The 20,076-nt window shown below is 37.4% G+C and overlaps 2 protein-coding genes across 3 annotated transcripts in view; one reads left to right on the top strand and one right to left on the bottom strand.

The window, feature by feature from the left end:
- The window catches only part of FAM151B (family with sequence similarity 151 member B), a 33,430-nt gene extending 29,749 nt beyond the window's left edge, over positions 1 to 3,681 (top strand). Inside the window, exons 6-7 of one of the 2 annotated variants that reach the window (XR_014294035.1) lie at positions 1,080 to 1,210; positions 1,586 to 1,719. Coding sequence is in view for 1 of the 2 variants with exons in the window: in XM_082620996.1 (XP_082477122.1) it covers positions 1,586 to 1,745 (160 nt within the window). In the remaining variant the exon portion in view is untranslated. Of the gene's footprint in view, positions 1 to 1,079; positions 1,211 to 1,585 lie in introns of both variants that reach the window. The other variant, XM_082620996.1, reaches the window with a different exon arrangement.
- Positions 3,682 to 15,526: 11,845 nt separating this feature from the next.
- Positions 15,527 to 17,071, bottom strand: ANKRD34B (ankyrin repeat domain 34B; the record flags this gene model as incomplete). Its single annotated transcript, XM_082622908.1, has 1 exon — positions 15,527 to 17,071. One exon carries the CDS (start codon positions 17,069 to 17,071, stop codon positions 15,527 to 15,529), a length of 1,545 nt encoding a protein of 514 aa, XP_082479034.1.
- Positions 17,072 to 20,076: the final 3,005 nt, after the last annotated feature.

The following is a 20,076-nucleotide window of genomic DNA, read 5'->3' as shown; positions in this document are numbered from 1 at the left end:
GTGTTTTTTCTTGAATTGTGTTTTGTTACACTGGAGTTCATTTTATAATAATTTGTTAAAACATTTATGTTTTATGCATCTTTTCCTATACATGTTACATCACAATGAAAAGAGCTTTAAAAATGAAACCTGAGAATTGATTTGAATGGGTGCATTTAAAATACCCTTAGTCAATTTTATTTTTCCTACTTTTAGTTTAAATACAGTAGCGGGAAGATTAAAAGAGGCAAAATAACACTGGAAATAAAATGAATAACTTCTTTTAACCTAAATTCATATGTGTCTTTTTTTTTTTTTTTTTTTTTTTTTGCGGTACGCGGGCCTCTCACTGCCGCGGCCTCCCCCGCCGCGGAGCACAGGCTCCGGACGTGCAGGCCCAGCGGCCACGGCTCATGGGCCCAGCCGCTCTGTGGCACGCGGGATCCTCCCGGACCTGGGCACGAACCCACGCCCCCCGCAGCGGCAGGCGGACTCCCAACCACTGCGTCACCAGGGAAGCCCCACATCTGTCTTTTTATAACGTTTGTCACCATGGTGCTCAATAAAGTAATAAAAATGCCATTTTAGCAAAAATATAAGTTTTTTAAGTAATTCTCATTTTTTTTTCTGTGTTCCCTACTGTAGTTTAAAATTCTTTTTGGTTTGTCACATAATACCACTATAGAACAAAATCCGAAGTACTTTCCTTTGTTACATTTCCAGAATGGTGTCATCATCCTTAAGGACAGTAATGTGTCAGTATAACAAGAATATATACATTGGTTAGACTGTTTCTTATCATTAGCAGAAGAACTGCTTTGGAGATTTTCCCTGGATTCTGACAAGTTTATGAGGAAAATAAATATGAAAATACTTAACAGCTTCACATTTCTCTAAACTCTACTAAGAGTAATGTAATAGTAATGTCACAGGAGAAATGAAAATATACGATTTAAGTAACATTACAATTCTGAGCATATTCTTATATCCATAATAAATCTGCATATATTATTATTGTTTTTTAACTCCAGAAATAGATCTAGGTTTATTCTGCTTGGCATTCTTAGTGACATCTCTTGGCATTCTTGTATCTCATACAGAAAACCCCCGGAAGGGATAGCGGGGCCACTTTAAGTGAATATGAATGTTGGGAACGTCAGTGACATTTGTGTCTCTTCACTGTCCCTTCCACTCGTGCTTTTGACTGTGGCCTGGCTACTGAAGAAACCAGGTTAGAGCTGTGGTTTTTGTGTAGGGAACAGATTCCTTGATCAGCAACACAGTCTCCTCAGTTCTTTTGTCCAAAATTGGGTCCATTTCCAGTGCTACCAGTCTGGGTTTCTAAAGCCATTTAACATTAATTCAGATACTGTGGGACCTAATTTAGGCAACAGCAGTGTGAATTTTATTCTCTATAGTCCCTTTGATGTTGATGAAGGAATGAAACAGGAAAATATAGTTCCACCAGTGCTAATTAATTTTTTCTTCTGTGTGAATTTGGGTTAGAGACAAATGAGAGTAACTGTTTTTAGGGTTATTGGAATTCTTCATCACTGTTTCTTATCTTTCTCTTTTAACTATATAATTCTGTTTTATTTTAATGCAGGTACAGCCTGACTGTTTGGACTGGAAAAAACGATAGCTATTCCACTGAAGATTTACTTTTTATTAGAGGCCATTTTGACAAAAAAAGAGTTTTCTATGACATCTTGGAACCACAAAACCATGAATTTAAACAAGCCATTGGAATCAAAATTAATCTCTAAGATGAAAATTCTGCTAAATTATTTCATGTTTTGGTTTCATAATCCTTCTTTGCTTTGGTCTGAATTGGTTACCATATAAATTATGATGATTGATTTATGTTTCAGTTTATCCAATCAAAAAACACTTACTGAGTGCTTACTCTGTTAGGCTTATGTCCTTATAATACTGTACTTACCTAAAAGATTTGGAAAGAAGAGATTTCATTGGGCTAGTATAACAATAATTTAGGAAGATGAATCTTTAAAACTCTTTATTAAAAAATTTTGGTATACTGAAGATAATTGAAAGAATCCACGTCGTACAGCTATTAAATCACATTTTGTTGGCACTAGCATTATACAGATTTCATAAAAATATGCCATCCTCTTTCCTTTTTCCTGCAGAACTAGTTATTCAGAGACTACAGAAGAGTAAGAGGCCTTTAAAAATGTTTTTAACTTTCACAGGGATGAGCAGCTTTCTTATAACAAGATCAAGTCTATTTACCGAAAACAATACGGATTAAATTAGATGTATCTAGAACTTCCATATTTTGGGGAGTATGCCGACAGCCGTATATGTTTTTTGTATTCTTTGTTTTGATGATAATATCTAGAGTAAGCAAAATACTATTGGAGAGCAGAATTTTAATCCTGGTAATATATCATTTGATTTTCAAGTTTCTCACCAACATCACCTTGGTTCAGGCCCTTGTTCTACTACTAGAATTTCAAAAACTAGTTCCTCATGACTTCATTCCTCATACTCTACTCAAAGATACCCTGAATATTTCTGCTGGAAAAAAAAAACTTTTAAAAAACACCTCTTTCTTTATGCCAAATCAAAAATCTCTAGGGGATTCTTAAATTCAACTTTATTGAATTTTACTCTTTCAAGACCCTTCCTAATGTGGTCCCACTCTAAAAGTTAATTCAGTGTCCTCAACACAGTACTTCATTTCAAAAACAGCTACACCATCTGTAGTCTCCAGATCTTTAACAGGTAATTTCAACTAATAGTTTTCACTAGTTGTGTCATACGTAGTAGTTATGTCTCCTCAGCTAGATTATAAAGTCCTTTATGGTAAGAGAGCATTCTTAATTGTATTTACAGTGCCTGGCATAGTCCTGAGCAAGGTATTCAGAAAAACATGTTGCTTCTTTGATTTATTGAAAAGTAATTTACCAATGAATGTCCTAAGATATGTAATTTATCTTTTATCAACCATTTTCTCCCAGTGAATAAAGTAGTGCGATGTAGAGAAAAGAACTTGGGTTTTGAATTCAGATAGACTTACCTAACAGCACCACCTCTGTCCCTTAATAGCCATAGATTTGGGGAAATATTTAACCTCATTGAGTCTTGATTTCTTCATCTATAAAATGGGGGAGGGGCACAGAGGATGAGGATTCTCTTGTAGGGTTGTTGTGAAGGTTAAGGGAGATTCATGCAATGGAAGCTTGTAGCTCAACGCTCATCACATAGCAAGTGCTCAACAGATAGTTCCCTTCTTTTAGACTTATCATGTGATCCATTGTAGATAGATAGATAGCAGTAAGGCATATAACATGAACATTGTATACATATAAATACTTCAAGAAAATGATCATATTTCCCCTTTAAGTTTTAGCTACAACAATGTGGTGCTATTTGTCAAATAACACCTAAAACTTCACTTTCTATGGTTGTTTGCCAACAGCAAAAGATGCAATTTCATAATTATAAAATGTTAATAATTGCAACAAATAACTCTTAAAATTATAGTAAAAAGTAATGTTTACATTATAAATGTTCTAAAATGACCATGCTTTGCTTTTACAGAGAGTTGAATTTATAAATGAATTGCATTTTAATTAAGTTTGAAATCAAATTCGTTTGTCCCAAAGATTAACTTTACTACTTTATCCTTCATAATATTTTTTAAAGTATTAGTGTTAAGGCAAAATGCCTTTATATTGAGAAATTTATCAACTAAGTGTCATTTAGATTAAGATTTAAAGTGTTCTCAGGAATAAAAATTACATAAGAGAATTATAAAATGTATTCTGTTGAAAAGTAAATTTTTTTTTTTTTTTTTTTGCGGTACGTGGGCCTCTCACTGTTGTGGCCTCTCCCGTTGCGGAGCACAGGCTCCGGACGCGCAGGCTCAGCGGCCATGGCTCACGGGCCCAGCTGCTCCGCGGCATGTGGGATCTTCCTGGACTGGGGCACGAATCCGCGTCCCCTGCATTGCAGGCGGGCTCTCAACCACTGCGCCACCAGGGAAGCCCGAAAAGTAAATTTTTAAAAATATATTTTATTTATTTGGCTGCGTCAGGTCTTAGTTACATGACGGCACACGGGATCTTCATTGCAGCATGCAGGATCTTTCGTTACGGTGCGTGGGCTCTGTTGCAGCACGCAGGCTTCTTTAGTTGTGGCGTGCAGGCTCCAGAGCACACAAGCTCAGTAGTTGTGGCAAACAGGCTCTCTAGTTGTGGCGCGTGGGCTCAGTAGTTGCAGTGCATGGGCTTAGTTGCCCCGTGACATGTAGGATCTTAGTTCCCTGACCAGGGATCGAACCCATGTCCCCTGCATTGGAAGGCGGATTCTTAACCACTGGACCGCCAGGGAAGTCCCAAAAAGTAAAATTTTAATGGATTTTGGTCCCTATGGAAAAAAGGAAAACATTGATCCCTGCTTCACACCATATACAAAAAATAATTAATTAGAGTTGAATCTTAGGCCTAAAAGTGAAAGCTCTAAAACTATAAAGCATTTAGAAGAGAATAAAGGAGAATGTTTTCATGACTTTGGAATAGGCAATTATTTCTTTCCTTTTTTAAATTTCAGCTTTATTGAGATATAATTGACATATAAAATTGTAAGATATTATTAAATACTTGGGAAGAAGTTCACAGACAGAAAATAAGTAAATGTTTTAGTAACACCTATTTTTATCTCTCCAGGTTCTTAGGTCTAATGTATTGATGTTAAAACCCCATAGCATCCAATTGCTGTTTCCCAAGCCTACAGAGCAATCCTAGTCCTAGAAGATACTTTTGTACAACACCCAATTTTTCAAAAAATCAGAGCTTTTAAAGGTGCAGTAGCTTATGGCCCTGTAAGAGTGATGTGATTGCTAATCAACCAGATACATACTCATTTATCCAGTTGAAAACTTGCAAGTTATTCAGAACAGGTTGTTTATTTGCTTGTTTGTTGGAGCTAGGGTCTTGGATTTTTCCTTGTAATTAAAAAAAACTGGGCTTCCCTGGTGGCACAGTGGTTAAGAATCCTCCTGCCAATGCAGGGGACATGAGTTCGATCCCTGGTCAGGGAACTAAGATCCTACATGCCACGGGGCAACTAAGCCCGTGCGTCACAACTACTGAGCCTGTGTGCCTGGAGCCCGTGCTCCGCAACGGGAGAGGCCACCACAATGGGAGGCCCACGCACCACAGCGAGGAGTAGCCCCCGCTCGCCTCAGCTAGCGGGAGCCCGCACACAGCAACGGAGACCTAACGCAACCAAATAAATAAAATTAAAAAACAAAAAACTAAATACCTAGTGACTATATAGAAAAATGCTCTATCCCTCATCTTGAAATTTAAGATGGGAGCCTACCTAATATGAGCTTACTATCTTACAATTATAAATTCATGAATCAATGCAAGGAAAATAGTTGTGTGTTAAAAAGAGAGATGAGAATTGTAGCGCTGAAGTACTTTTTAATCTAGAAAATGGGAGTATAATGAATTAGTGAAACCAAGAAGAGCTGATAAGCAGCTCTTGGAAGAAGTGGGGCGGGATCCAGGAGCTCTTGGCACCCCAGCAGCAGGAACTCAGGGTCTTTGTTCCAGTGTCCCCCATGAGTGTCACTCTTACTCTTCACTGTGATTGCTTCTCTCTCTCCTTCATACCTTTGGACTGCCATCCTTTGGTCCAGGGAACTTAATTTGTCCAGTCACTTGTGTCTTTCATGAGGGAGACATGTAACAGGACCTTAATTTGTACAGTCACTTGTGTCTTTCATGAGGGAGACACAAGTCTCCTCAGGGACCTTAATTTGTCCAGTCACTTGTGTCTTTGGTCCAGGGACCTTAATTTGTCCAGTCACTTGTGTCTTTCACGAGGGAGACATGTAACAGGACTTCAGGGCTCAATAGGAACTCTGGGGGTGAGGGAAAGGGACATCTAATTAATGTCTGATAAGCTGAGGTTGTGCAAATAATTCAGAAATGATTCCTACCTCAAGGATCTTACCATCTAGTAGGGGGAGAGAGACTTGTTAACAGTAAGTTGGATATTTGCTGTAACTCCTGTGATGAAACTATATACCAGGTTGTGGTGAGAGCAGTATTTTCTAATTGGGAGAGAATACTTAGGTTGTGTTAAGTAAGATTCACCAGGTAGAGCGAAGGGCCTTTCAGACAGAGGCATGTGAGCAAAGGAACTCCAAGTGGGAAAGAGCCTGATCTCACTTGTTCAAAAAAGTTTGTGGAGGCCCTGTATTTTGAAGCTGAACATTTAGGCAGGGACCAGATCCACTTTCCAAGCTAAGGAGTTTGTTCCTTTTCTCTCAGGCTATGGGAATCATCCCACCATTTTAAGCAGGGAAGCGTTACCAGTTTTGAGTGTTACAAAGGTGATTCCAGTGGCATGAGAAGGAGCCTTAGAATTCTTGAAGTGAAAGGAGATGATGCCCTGAATTAAGGTGGTGGGAAGGCTCAAGAAATAGAGGAAAGGTTAAAAAGGAAGAGCTTGTAAGCGTTTGTAAACTAGTTGAATGGGAAGTATGGGGGAGAAGGACGAGTCTAATATACATATTTTGGGCTTGGGTAACAGAGCGTCAGGTGGTGCTACTGACCCAAACAGGATAGAACAGAGGCCAGGTGTAGCGATATTTCTCAGTGATTTGTTGACATTGCTACTTTATACCAATTTGGAAAGAAAAATGAAAACCCCATCTTCCTGCCTCTGAACTCACCTCCCACTCTGACTTAAGAAAGGATGCTCTTTAATTCTATCAGTTTCTTAAAGAACTACAGCCCCCCGCCCCCGTAATTGCTACTTTACTACATTTTTTTTCCTTTGAGAGTACTATCTTTATTTTTTTATTTTTATTTTTTTACATCTTTATTGGAGTATAATTGCTTTACAATGGTGTGTTAGTTTCTGCTTTATAACAAAGTGAATCAGTTATACATATGTTCCCATATCTCTTCCCTCTTACATATTTTTAATTATGTCATAATTTTAAACAATGAAGGCTACCCACCCCCACTCCCTAGTCTAACCATCAGAGTAGACAGAAAACAGGCAGGCCTTGAAAGGGGCTCACCCAGCCTCCTGTCCTCTAGGGAGGCTCTTTTGTTTCTATGCTTCTGCTTGTGAAAGGGACCAGTCTGACTAAATCTGGCAGCTGAGTTCCAGGTTTGGTTGTTGCTAAAGAATCTTCATAAAGGCTGGTCATTGTCCCTTTCTTCTCTATCCCTTTCTTGGGGTCACATAACGTAGTAATAATTCAGAAAATTCAATTGAAATATTTGCTGTGAGAGTCTGTTGCCACTTTGTGAATTCAAGAGCTAATCAAAAAATTCTGAATTAAAGTTGAAGGGCATGACCTCTTCACAGAGCCTGTTGAGCTCTGCCCCTAAGTCAAGGTTCCTATAAAGAGTCTTTCAAGACTTCCCCAGGGCTTTCTCCTGATATACATCCTCTGCTAGATTATAATTATTTTACGCGTTTTGCCCTCAACTGTGCTGTTTTGGGGGGAAGAAATTACTCATTTTTATATGATACCTGGTCAGAATAGGCCTTTAACAAATGATGGATGGATGGATGACACAAAACCTCAATAATTCTCTTAGGCCAATTGTTCTTATAGTGTGGTCCACAAACCCCTCAGTTCCACTGAGATGCTTTCATAAGATGGATGAGGTCAAAGCCACTTGTGAAATTGCCTATTTCACTGTGTTGACATTTGCAGTGATGGTGGAAAAAGGAATGTTGGGTTAAATTGTGGATGCCTTAGTATGAATCAAATTCATGGCATCAACTATCAATCATATTCTTCACTGCCCCACACACTAGAAACAAAACAAAAAAGACATAGGAATATCATCAATGATTCAGCAAAAATTATTAATTTTAGTAAATCTTGACCCGGAGTACACATCTTTTTAATATTTCATGTGACAGAATGTGAGTTAAGCATAGTACAATTCTGCTGTATACTGAAGTTCAGTGGCTGTATTAAAGAAAAGTCCTTGTTGCAAACTGAACTAGCCATTTTTTTCATGGAAAAAACATTTATACTTGAAAGAACAACTGACAGACCAGTTACTTAGTCTTGGGTATTTAGCAGATACTTTCTCAAAAATGAACAAAGCAAGCTTGTCGCTTGAAGGAAAACAAGTGACAGTATCTGCTGCCAATGATGAAACCTGAGTTTTTACATGAAAAATTAGAATTTGACTAAACTTGAACCCATCATTGTGAGCTTGACAATTCCCAATACTTAAAAGACTTTGATATCAGTGGTGATATTAATGAATACTATTTCTTTATGGTATATAGTGAAATGTGTCTACACTTGGAAGGTCTGCATAACTCAAGGAATCAATATTTTCCAAATGACTCATGCACAGTATTATAAGGTCTTGCTTGGGTAAGGAATCCATTCAAAGTGTGAGACAGGGCAGTGAAATTTAGTGTAACAGAAAATGGAAGTTCCTTGGTGTGGTTTCAGATTCTACATTACAACTAACCTTCTAAGAAACTACCACTTACCAAGTTTGAGTATAGTATCAAGGAAGACTACCTACAACTATCTGAAAAACATATTAAGTTACTTCTTCCTTTTTCAACTGCATATCTGTGTGAAGCCATATTTTCTTCATATGCTTCAACTGAACATTACAACAGATTGAAGCAGAAACACAGAAGAGAATCCAGCTGTTTTCTATTAAGCCAAACATTGAAGAGATTTGCAAAAACATAAAACACTGCCTCGCTTCTCACTAAATATATTTTGGAAAATGTAGTTATTTTTCATAAAATACTTATGCTAACATGTAATGGGTTTGTCACTTTAAAACAATATTTTAAAAATTTCTCAGTTTTAAATTTTAATGTAGTAAACATTGATACACATAACCTAGATTTTTTAAAAAAGCAAACAACAACAACAAAAACCCTTTGAGGTCCTGATTTTTAAGACTGTTAAGGACTTCTTTGTTTTGTTTTTTTTTTTTTTTTTTTGGCTGTGCCAGGTCTTAGTTGCCGCACGCGGGATCTTTGTTGCAAGGATATTCATTGCAGCGTGTGGGATCTTTAGTTGCGGCATGCAGGATCTTTAGTTCCCTTACCAGAGATCGAAGTCGAGCCCCCTGCATTGGGAGCGTGGAGTCTTAACCACTGTACCACCAGGGAAGCCCAAAGACTGTAAGGAGTTCTAAGACCAAAAAGTGTGAATGTCTCAAAATGTTTTAGGTGTTCAGCATATATGGATAAAAGGTTAATGCCATTTCTGCTTTAATCATTCTAGCATTGTTTAAGCTATAAAATGTGTGTAGTACATTTAAATATATTCTGCATCTCTATGTATTCAGTTGTTGAAAAAGTTTTATTAGTCCCTTTTTTTTTTAACATTTTTTCATCTTGGACGCACTGCACGGCTTGTGGGATCTTAGTTCCCTGACCAGGGATCAAACCCAGGCCCTCAGCAGTGAAAGCTCAGAGTCCTAACCACTGGACTGCCAGGGAATTCCCTATTAGTCTTTAAATTGAAAAAATATATATGCAGGTGGTTTTTAAAAATTCAAACAGTGGAAAAGTATATTTAAGTTGTTTTTGAGTTAAAAGGGATATATTAAATAAATGACCTATTTGGAACTTTGTAGGGGAAACAGAATAATTATAACCATTGTCTCACCAATTTATCAAAGTTTTCTAGTTTTTCAAAATTCCTCATCCTCATATTTATGATGATAAGAAGCAACAAAAATTTGGAGTGCATACTATATGCCAGGCATTGTTCTAAAGAGCCTATGTGGCATGCTATGGTCACTGATGAAGACATGGTCTCCTGATACTCTTCAAAGCTGAATCCTTAGGTGCCAAAGCTGCCCTATGAGTTGGTCATTGCATGAGCCATGCAGTCCTAGTTCTGATAATGATTATCTTATTTCTGGACCATATTTTCCATTTTGATCCAATTGATACTGCTTTCTTTAGGTACTGTCTTGGTCAGAAACATTTCGGATGCAATAATAGAATCCTACTCAAATTAACTCCAATAACTGAGGCTAGGGAGGAAGTTACCATAAGGAGACATATCCAGAAAATTTAGGGAAAAGCTGAACACCTAGACTGCAGGAAGGCTAAGAACTAAGACCACTGTCCTAGGCAAGAACTAAGACAGGGTCCTCAGCAGTGGGAGGTCATGGACTCCAGTGCTCCACAGAACAAATTTAGATTACTGAGAGAAAGCCCCATTGGTTCATCCCAGTTTGTTCCTTTCAGTAACTTGTCCATCCTTGGTCCACTTTACTGTTGGGGAGGAAGGGAACTGGTGGGGTCATATGACACCTTAGGCTGTCCCTTCCAACAGCTGTGGGCAGAAATGTCAAGAATGTACCTGGTGGTGTACCCCCATCTCTTCATTCTTAAGAATTCTGAGGCATTGATGCTTCTGCCTGTGTGGGATTGTGATAACCTATATTTACCACTGGCTATGATAATAGAAGGGAGTCCCCAGTGAATTGGTCAAATTCCACCCATATTCCTTCTAGCTCCTATTTGTAGTACTGAGAATTATTTCAACGAACTTCATGACCCCTTTTTCTCTTATGAAGGAGCCTGGGATGACTAGATGGTTATCACAGTTTCCATTTCAGAAGACAGTGATAGAATCCCTTGGTGAAACTGTTCTTCCCTTGGACGTCAGATTCTTCATATTTATAGGACCCAAAGCTGCAGGGATAACATAGCAATTTTTTATTTTTTGGAAATGGAGAAGATCCTTTTTGAAATGTGTTAACTGACAATCAAAATTTAAACTTGTGCCACTAAAACTAACACTTAATAATTGTGAAAATAAAGCTAAGAAGTCATGTGGGTGACTGAAATTCAAAAATGTAATTTCCAATGTGATACACCATATTAAATTGAAGGATAAAAACCATATGATAATATATGCAGAAAAATCTTTTGACAAAATTCAACACCAATTTATGATAAAAACCCTCCAGAAAGTAGGCATCAAGGGAACTTACCTCAAAATAATAAAGGCCATACATGACAAACCCACAGCCAACATCGTCCTCAATGGTGAAAAACTGAAACCATTTCCTCTAGGATCAGGAACAAGACAAGGCTGCCCACTCTCACCACTAGTATTCAACATAGTTTTGGAATTTATAGCCACAGCAATCAGAGAAGAAAAAGAAATAAAAGGAATCCAAATCAGAAAAGAAGAAATAAAACTGTCACTGTTTGCAGATGACATGATATGATACATAGAGAATCCTAAAGATGCTACCAGAAAACTACTAGAGCTAATCAATGAATCTGGTAAAGTAGCAGGATACAAAATTAATGCACAGAAATCTCTTGCATTCCTATACACTAATGATGAAAAATCTGAAAGAGAAATTAAGGAAACACTCCCATTTACCACTGCAACAAAAAGATTAAAATACCTAGGAATAAACCCACCTAAGGAGACAAAAGACCTGTATTCAGAAAACTGTAAGACACTGATGAAAGAAATTAAAGATGATACAAACAGATGGAGAGATATACCATGTTCTTGGATTGGAAGAATCAACGTTGTGAAAATAACCATACTACCCAAAGTAATCTACAGATTTGGTTCAATCCCTATCGAACTACCAAGGGCATTGTTCACAGAACTAGAACAAAAAATTTCACAATTTGTATGGCAACACAAAAGACCCCGATAGCCAAAGCAATCTTGAGAATGAAAAATGGAGCTGGAGGAATCAGGCTCCCTGACTTCAGACTATACTACAAAGCTACAGTAATCAAGACAGTATGGTACTGACACAAAAACAGAAATATAGATCAATGGAACAGGATAGAAAGCCCAGAGATAAACCCACACACATATGGTCACCTTATCTTTGATAAAGGAGGCAAGAATATACAATGGAGAAAAGACAGCCTCTTCAATAAGTGGTGCTGGGAAAACTGGACAGCTACATGTAAAAGAATGAAATTAGAACATTCCCTAACACCATACACAAAAATAAGCTCAAACTGGATTAAAGACCTAAATGTAAGGCCAGACACTATCAAACTCTTAGAGGAAAACATAGGCAGAACACTCTTTAACATAAATCACAGCAAGATCCTTTTTGACCCACCTCCTAGAGAAATGGAAATAAAACCAAAAATAAACAAATGGGACCTAGTGAAACTTAAAAGCTTTTGCACAGCAAAGGAAACCATAAACAAGACAAAAAAACAACCCTCAGAATGGGAGAAAATATTTGCAAATGAAGCAACGGACAAAGGATTAATCTCCAAAATATATAAGCATCTCATGCAGCTCAATATCAAAAAAACAACCCAATCCAAAAATGGGCAGAAGACCTGAATAGACGTTTCTCCAAAGAAGATATACAGATTGTCAACAAACACATGAAAGGATGCTCAACATCACTAATCATTAGAGAAATGCAAATCAAAACTACAATGAGGTATCATCTCACACCAGTCAGAATGGCCATCATCAACAAATCTACAAACAATAAATGTTGGAGAGGGTGTGGAGAAAAGGGAACCCTCTTGCACTGTTGGTGGGAATGTAAATTGATACAGCCACTATGGAGAACAGTATGGAAGTTCCTTAAAAATCTAAAAATAGAACTACCATATGACCCAGCAATCCCACTGCTGGGTATATACCCTGAGAAAACCATAATTCAAAAAGAGACATGTACCACAATGTTCATTGCAGCACTATTTACAATAGCCAGGACATGGAAGCAACCTAAGTGTCCACTGACGGATGGATAAAGAACATGTGGCACATATATACAATGGAATATTACTCAGCCATAAAAAGAAATGAAATTGAACTATTTGTAGTGAGGTGGATGGACCTAGAGTCTGTCATATGGAGTGAAGTTAAGTCAGAAAAACGAATACCGTATGCTAACATATATATGGAATCTAAAGAAAACAATTGGTTCTGATGAACCTAGGGACAGGACAGGAATAAAGATGCAGACGTAGAAAATGGACTTGAGGACACAGGGAGGGAGAAGGGTAAGCTGGCACAAAGTGAGAGAGTAGCACTGACATATATACACTACCAAATAAAACAGATAGCTAGTGGGAAGCAGCTGCATATTACAGGGAGATCAGCTCGGTGCTTTGTGACCGCCTAGAGGGGTGGGATTGGGTGAGTGGGAGGGAGGTGCAAGAGGGAGGGGATATGGGGATATATGTATATGTATAGCTGATTCACTGTTATACAGCAGAAACTAACACAACATTGTAAAGCAATTACACTCCAATAAAGATGTTTAAAAAAATGTAATTTCAATCATTAGTTTTCAACTTGTCCCAATGAATCTAGAATTGTTAATAAGTAAAGCCTGTCTCAAACAACCTTCAAAATTGAAAAGACTTTAAAGATTATTCAATAAAAAGAATATCTTTTGTTAAATCTCTGATCAACATCTATCCTCAGCCTATTTCCAAAAGTGGTTCTTATCTTCCTAGGATAGACTTTTCCATAGAGGGACAGCTCTAGTAGGTAAAAGAGTTGAAATATTTCTGTAACTTCAAATTTCTGGTTCTAGTTTTTCTTAATCTGGAGGATTCAGACTAAGTCAGTCATCAGTCCTTTCAGTACTTAAGGTCAGCTGTCTAATCTCAATTGAGTCCCACAGGATGACTTTACAACTATGCTCAAACAACCACAGCCCCTAAAATGTTCCTAGGATTGACACAAGACTAAAAATTCTTCCAAATATGGCCAACAAAGTTTTAATCCTATTAAATATTCTTTTCATGTTGGGATGAGAATAGCAACAAATGTTATTCTTTCTTAGTTTTCTATTTACTCAAAGTAACATACGTGGCACAATTTCTCTTCAGGTTATGTTGAAATATTTATCATTAGTATTTGAGGTAAGTAAAAATCACTGATACTCCAAATGGCATTTAAATCTTTATTGATACCATTTTGTTTATGAACTAATCTAGCTACATATTCTTCCAAACTGTACCCTTACAACATAAAGCCAAGAACTTTTCTCAATATTAAAACTTGCGAAATGGGTTAAGGTTACCTATAAACATCAGGTACAATTCTAAGTTCTGAATCAGAAAATACTTCTAGTGCAATTAATATTAATATTTTTCAAAACATTAAATGGAAAACTTACAGTTACTTTTTCAAATAAAAGCCACAAGAAATTAAATAATTACTATGTACCTAACAACTTGCTTATATCCAATTGTGAAGAAAAGCATAATGCCAGTTCCTAGGATCTCAAATTAATACACTCAGGTTTTGTACAGTTTGATTTATTCTTTGTTGTAAAACTGCTAGATTGAAATAAGGTCTCTCTATAAACACTATGCTTTGAAATCATATAGATAATATAGTCATTTTATAATATTTTATGGTTCTAACATGGTATTCATTTACTTTGTTAGAAGTTATTCACAGGTCCTAAATTCTAGATGATTGGAATGTCACACAAGGAAATTATCCTAATTATTCTAAATATATAAATGTCTAATAATTATATATCAGAAAAAAAGACATTGTTTAATATTGACGAAATATTTAATACATTTTGTCATTAAATTTCTACTGGCTTTCTTAATTTTAGCTAACCTAAAATAATCTAATAATCAATTTTTCTTTTTTACAACCAAAGCAAGCATTTAGTTTCTATTTGTGATAAATTCCAAACTTTTTTTTTTTGGTTGTCTTTAAAAAGACAAGAACACTTTGATAATAAGAAAACGAGAGATGCTTTTTAAATTTTGTATTATCTTGTTATTGGGAACCTATGAATAAGCTTCAAAAAACAATAACAGGAATTAAAAGATATGGAGAAGGAAGAATTCCATAAAATAACATTAAAAAACAAAGCAAAGCAAAAAACAGCACACAAACACTTGGCACAGATTATTACTAGCTTATAAAACTCGGATCTGCCATTTTTGACACTTATTAAGCTGACAACACATATAACTGCCTCGTCTACTATAATGGTTGACCTTTTAAAATGTTAATTAGGTTGTCACCTACCTGCAGTCAACACTTTTCAAGAATTAGTTCATTATTTCTTTGTAGCTTAGGCTTATTGATCATAGAACACTTTCTAGCTGTTTATGTTTTCTTTTATGCTGTTGGCATCATGGAAAATTACAATCATGAAATGCTTTTTAAAAATTCATTTGAACACAATGTTTCCTAATAAAATATTTGGCAAATCTGAAATTTTTAAAGTTATCTCCAACATATGTGACCTTCTTTCTTTGCTTATTTTTGTTTAAATTAAAAACTTGGACCACATGAAAGTTGTTAAATATTGAAGGTTTTGAAAAAAAGTTTTAATTTTGTTTGAGAGAATTCCCTTAGCAAAAGCTATCTATTATTTGTATATCCACAGTGCCTAATATGATAATACACAGTACATTTTGATACCCCTATTATGGACTAACCACTTAAAAGATTTAAAAGGATGAACGTTTGAATTTTCTTCTCTAGTTCCATATTTCTCTGGTATAGACATGTGAACAAAATGTATTTTCTAGCCGTCTCTTAAAAATTAACTAATTGCTTAATTTGTTCTGTTTGCAATGATTGTCTCCTTAACAACATTTTTTTACTTTTGAATTCTTTGGGGAAAATAGGAACTGTTGGCATAAGCATTTTTTGACCACAAGAAAGAAGGCTGGAAATCTTGTTGCTGACATTGATATCTGAGATGGGAGGGTGAGGATTCACATTTAAGGGTGGCAGAAATCCTGGTCTGGTTTGTGTAATGCTGTGATCTAAAGGGAAAGCTCCTGAACCACGCCTTTCTAAAAGGGCATGATTTCTCCTGCTCAGGGGTCCTGGTGGGATATTCTCCAACAATTCTTTGGATCCTGACAACAAAGAAGAAGATGGTGAGAGGATCTTTTTCTTTCCTATAAGTGTTTTGCCATCATCTGAAGTTGCAGGGATGAGACCAGCTGAGAGCTGGGAATCAGAGCTATAGTGATTTGCTCCTGAGTTTCTTTTTTGAACTATACTTCTTAAGGTGGAAGTAAATATTGTCTGGTTAGAGTCTGGGTCCTGGTCAACTGGGATGTCAATGCATTGCTGATTTCCTTCTGAAAAAAATGATTGATAATTTATCTCCTCATATGACATCTTTCTTGAGCTGGCCTGATCAAAGGCTCTTAACAAATGTGCAGTGTCTTTTATATCAATACTTTGGTGCCTAGTGATGAATCGCTTGGAAAGTGCCAGCCCATTGGTTTTGTAGGATAATTCTTCCTCTGGAGTAATATCCTGGAGCTCCTCTTGTAAGGAGGCCACTCTGTTCTGGTGCATTAATGAGGGGGGACTCTTGATCCAGTGTGGAGCCTGAGGTAGCTTGGGCCCGTTAGGGGCCATGCAAGGCTTCCTCAAGGGGGAGCTTGGGTCCCCCATATCATCACTGCTTCCTGTGGGTTCCAGATCTTTAGAGGCAAAAAGTGTCATTTCAGTTTCAGAAGAATGTGATAGTGGCAATGAGGCTGTTTTTAAGTCTATTTCTGAAGGAGTGGCACAGGTGGCTGGGGAATAACACTCATCCATATCCACAGGAGGCATATTTAAGTACTGTTTGGTAGTGTGCCTGCCAGAGGGCGATTTTGCTGTCGTTATGATAATGACCTCTTTCCCTTTTGCCTTGCAGGCACTAAGTAGGACTTTCAGGGTCTCTCTGTCTTCTGAATTTATAGCATAAACGAGGGCCGAGTAACTAGAGTGGTCTTGCAAGCTGAGGTCAGCCCCACTCTCTAGGAGCAAAGAAACAACTTCAGGACCAGCTTTTTCTAAGCAAGCATGCATCAAAGCAGTTTTCCCAGATTTGTCCTGTATGTTGGGATCAGCATTGTTTTCTAATAGGTATTTAACCATTTTGGCTTTACTGACACTCTGGTGATCAACATGTTTGGTCTTACAAGCAATCATTAAAGGTGTTTCCCCTCGGTCATTGCTCTCATTAATGTAGGCGCCGCCTTCCAGCAAGAGTCTTGTAAGGCGAAGCCGGCTCTGATGGACCGCTTTGATCAGGGAATTTCCATCACTGGAAATTTCTATACCTTCATCCATCTTCAAAAGTCAGAATCAATATCTGGTTAGCAAAGAAGATGAAGAACAAAAGATTAGCCTGAATCAATGTCCCAATTTATATTCATGTTGTTATTCACAATTAATTTCTGAAATATGTATAGATAAAGAAGACATAAATAAGATTATGTTATTAATAAATATAGAGCAAAATTTGAAAAATTTAGAATAGTAACAACCTTTAGGGAAGTTTGAACTAAAATTTACTTTCCCCAAATCTTCATTGAATATTTATGACATAACACTAGCCTAGTACTTCTCTAAATCCCACATCAATTAAACAAAATCCACCTAGTTTCCACCTGTGAAAAATATTTTTTAAATAATATTAAAATGCAAATTTAAGCAAAAAAGCCAAAATTCTGTGTAACTGCAACTGAATCAACTAAAATAGAGCATGGTTATGATAACTTAATACAAAAAACTTCTTAGTATTAATTACTTAAACATGCTTTTCAGTTAAATAATGCAATTAAGATCTAAGTTTTCAATTTGAGGGGCATTTCGATGTTTCTTTTAAAGGATGAAAAATATTTGGACTACAAGATGTTAAAATAACTGATATAATGTCTGGAATTCACACTGAGATAGGAATGGTGAGCATGAGATTATGCAGTTTTCTTGATTCCATTACTTAAATTGTACACTGACTAGGTTATGGGGTTAGCAACATAGTATTGAGTTAAATTTTGACAGTTGCTCCAAAAAAGTTTTCTAGGCTAGAAACAAGTGAAGACATATAGACTTTAAAAACATTTTATTATCATTAAAACTGAAAATTATTTATGTTTATTTAAATAATTTAGATTCAGGATTTCCCTGGCGGTCCAATGGTTAGGGCTCTGTGCTCTCACTGCTGAGGGCCTGGGTTCAATCCCTGGTCGGGGAACTAATATCCCACAAGTCATGCGGCATGGCCAATAAATACATACATACATACATACGTACATAAAAATTTAGATTTAAACTTATTCAACAGATAATTTCATTAGGTGATAAGAATTATGTCTTTATCGAGAGCCAAGGAAATGTTAGTCTTGTAACAGTCCTTAGAGCTGGGGAGAAAAATCAAATAAAAGTTTGTATAATATTTAAATCTATTTCATTGAATTGTGTAGCTTTGAGAAATCAAGCAGTATTATTTACTCTACTCATTTACTTTTAAAATAAAGAATATGGGATATGAATTTCTACTGTACAGTAGAATAGATAAGGGGTCCCCAATCCCCGGGCCACGGACCAGTACCAGTCTGTGCTGTGGCCTGTTAGGAAGCAGGTCGCACAGCAGGAGGTGCGTGGCAGGTAAGCAGGCGAAGCTTCATCTGTGTTTACAGCAGCTCCCCATCGCTCACATTACCGCCTGAGCTCCGCCTCCTGTCAGATGAGCTGTGGCTTTAGATTCTCATAGGAGTGTGAACCCTACTGTGAACTGCGCATGCGAGAGATCTAGGCTGCAGGCTCCTTATGAGAATCTAATGCCTGATGATCTGAGGTGGAGCTGAGGCAGTGATGCTGGTGCAGGGGAGCGGCTGCAAATACAGATTATCATTAGCAGAGAGGTTTGACTGCACAGAGACCATAATAAATCAATTGCTTGCAGACTCTTATCAAAACCCTATCAGTGAGTGGCAAGTGACAAGCTGCATCTGGTGGCAGGCTTTATAGTGGCAAGTGAGTTGATGTACTTCAATTGTACAGCTGCATCTGGTGGCAGGCTTTAAGTCAGAATCCGACACTTATTTTAGTCCACACGTGGCCCACCCATTATTTTATTTACCACTTCCATCTGCACCTCTTTCCCGCACTGCACACTTGTCTCAGTCACAGTTTTGGTAAGCCCGCAAGCTAACCCTAGCCGAAATGAGTAAAAACCAAACGTTGTTGGAGAGCTTCTTTGAAAAGGGGGAAAGACCCAGTGATGAGACAGCAGAAGACTCTAAGACTGCCCACAAAAAGAAAGCTGCATTTAAAAGAAAATAACAAGAGTCCTACTTAAATTACAGGTTCACTGCAACAGGTGATTCACATTCTTCAAGCCCGCTCTGTATAATATGTGGCGACAGGCTATCCAAGGAAGCCATGAAACCTTCAAAACTGCTTTGCCACATGGAGACCAAGCACCCTGCATTAAAAGACAAGCCTCTGGACTTTTTCAAAACAAAAAAACGTGAACACGAAAAACAGAAGCAATTATTGAAGGCCACCACTTCATCAAATTTGTCTGCACTGAAAGCATCATTCTTAGTGGTTAACGGCATTACTAAAGCTAAGAAGCCCTTTACTACTAGTGAAGAGTTGATCCTGCCTGCTGCTAAGGACATGTGTCGTGAACTTTTAGGAGAGGCTGCATGCAGTTCAAAAGGTGGCATGTGTTCCTCTTTCGGCAGCACCATAACTAGACGAATTGATGAAACAGCAGAGGATACTGAGGCACAATTGTTAGGCTTAATGAGTCACCGTAGTACGCAATCCAGGTTGACAAGTCTATCGATGTTGACAACAAGGCAACAATGCTTGTTTTTGTGTGATATATTTTTCAGGAGGATGTGCATGAGATGTTATGTGCACTTTTTTTTGCCAACCAACACCACAGCTGCAGAACTATTCAACTCTTTGAATGATTGCATATCATTTTGTGTTGGCATAGGCACAGACAGAGTGGCTGCCATGACTGGACGGCTTTCTGGTTTCACTACCTGGGTCAAAGAGGTTGCTTCTGAATGTGAGTCTATGCGCTGTATCATCCATAGAGAAATGCCGGCTAGCCAAAAAATGTCACCTGAACTTAACAACATTTCGCAGGATGTGATTAAAATTATCAACCACATTAAAGTACATGCCCTTAACTCATGTCTGTTCGCACAGTTCTGTGAGGAGATGGACGCAGAGTACAGAAGTCTTTTCTTATACACAGAAGTGAGATGGCTTTCTAAAGGTAGATCACTGGCCAGAGTTTTTGAGTTATGAGAGCCGCTCCAGAGATTTCT

Source organism: Mesoplodon mirus, assembly GCF_964341445.2.
Source record: "Mesoplodon mirus genome assembly, chromosome: 5".
NCBI classification, from domain to species: domain Eukaryota; kingdom Metazoa; phylum Chordata; class Mammalia; order Artiodactyla; family Ziphiidae; genus Mesoplodon; species Mesoplodon mirus.
The sequence above is the reverse complement of the archived record's forward strand: the minus strand, read 5'-3'. Positions and strand labels throughout refer to the sequence as shown.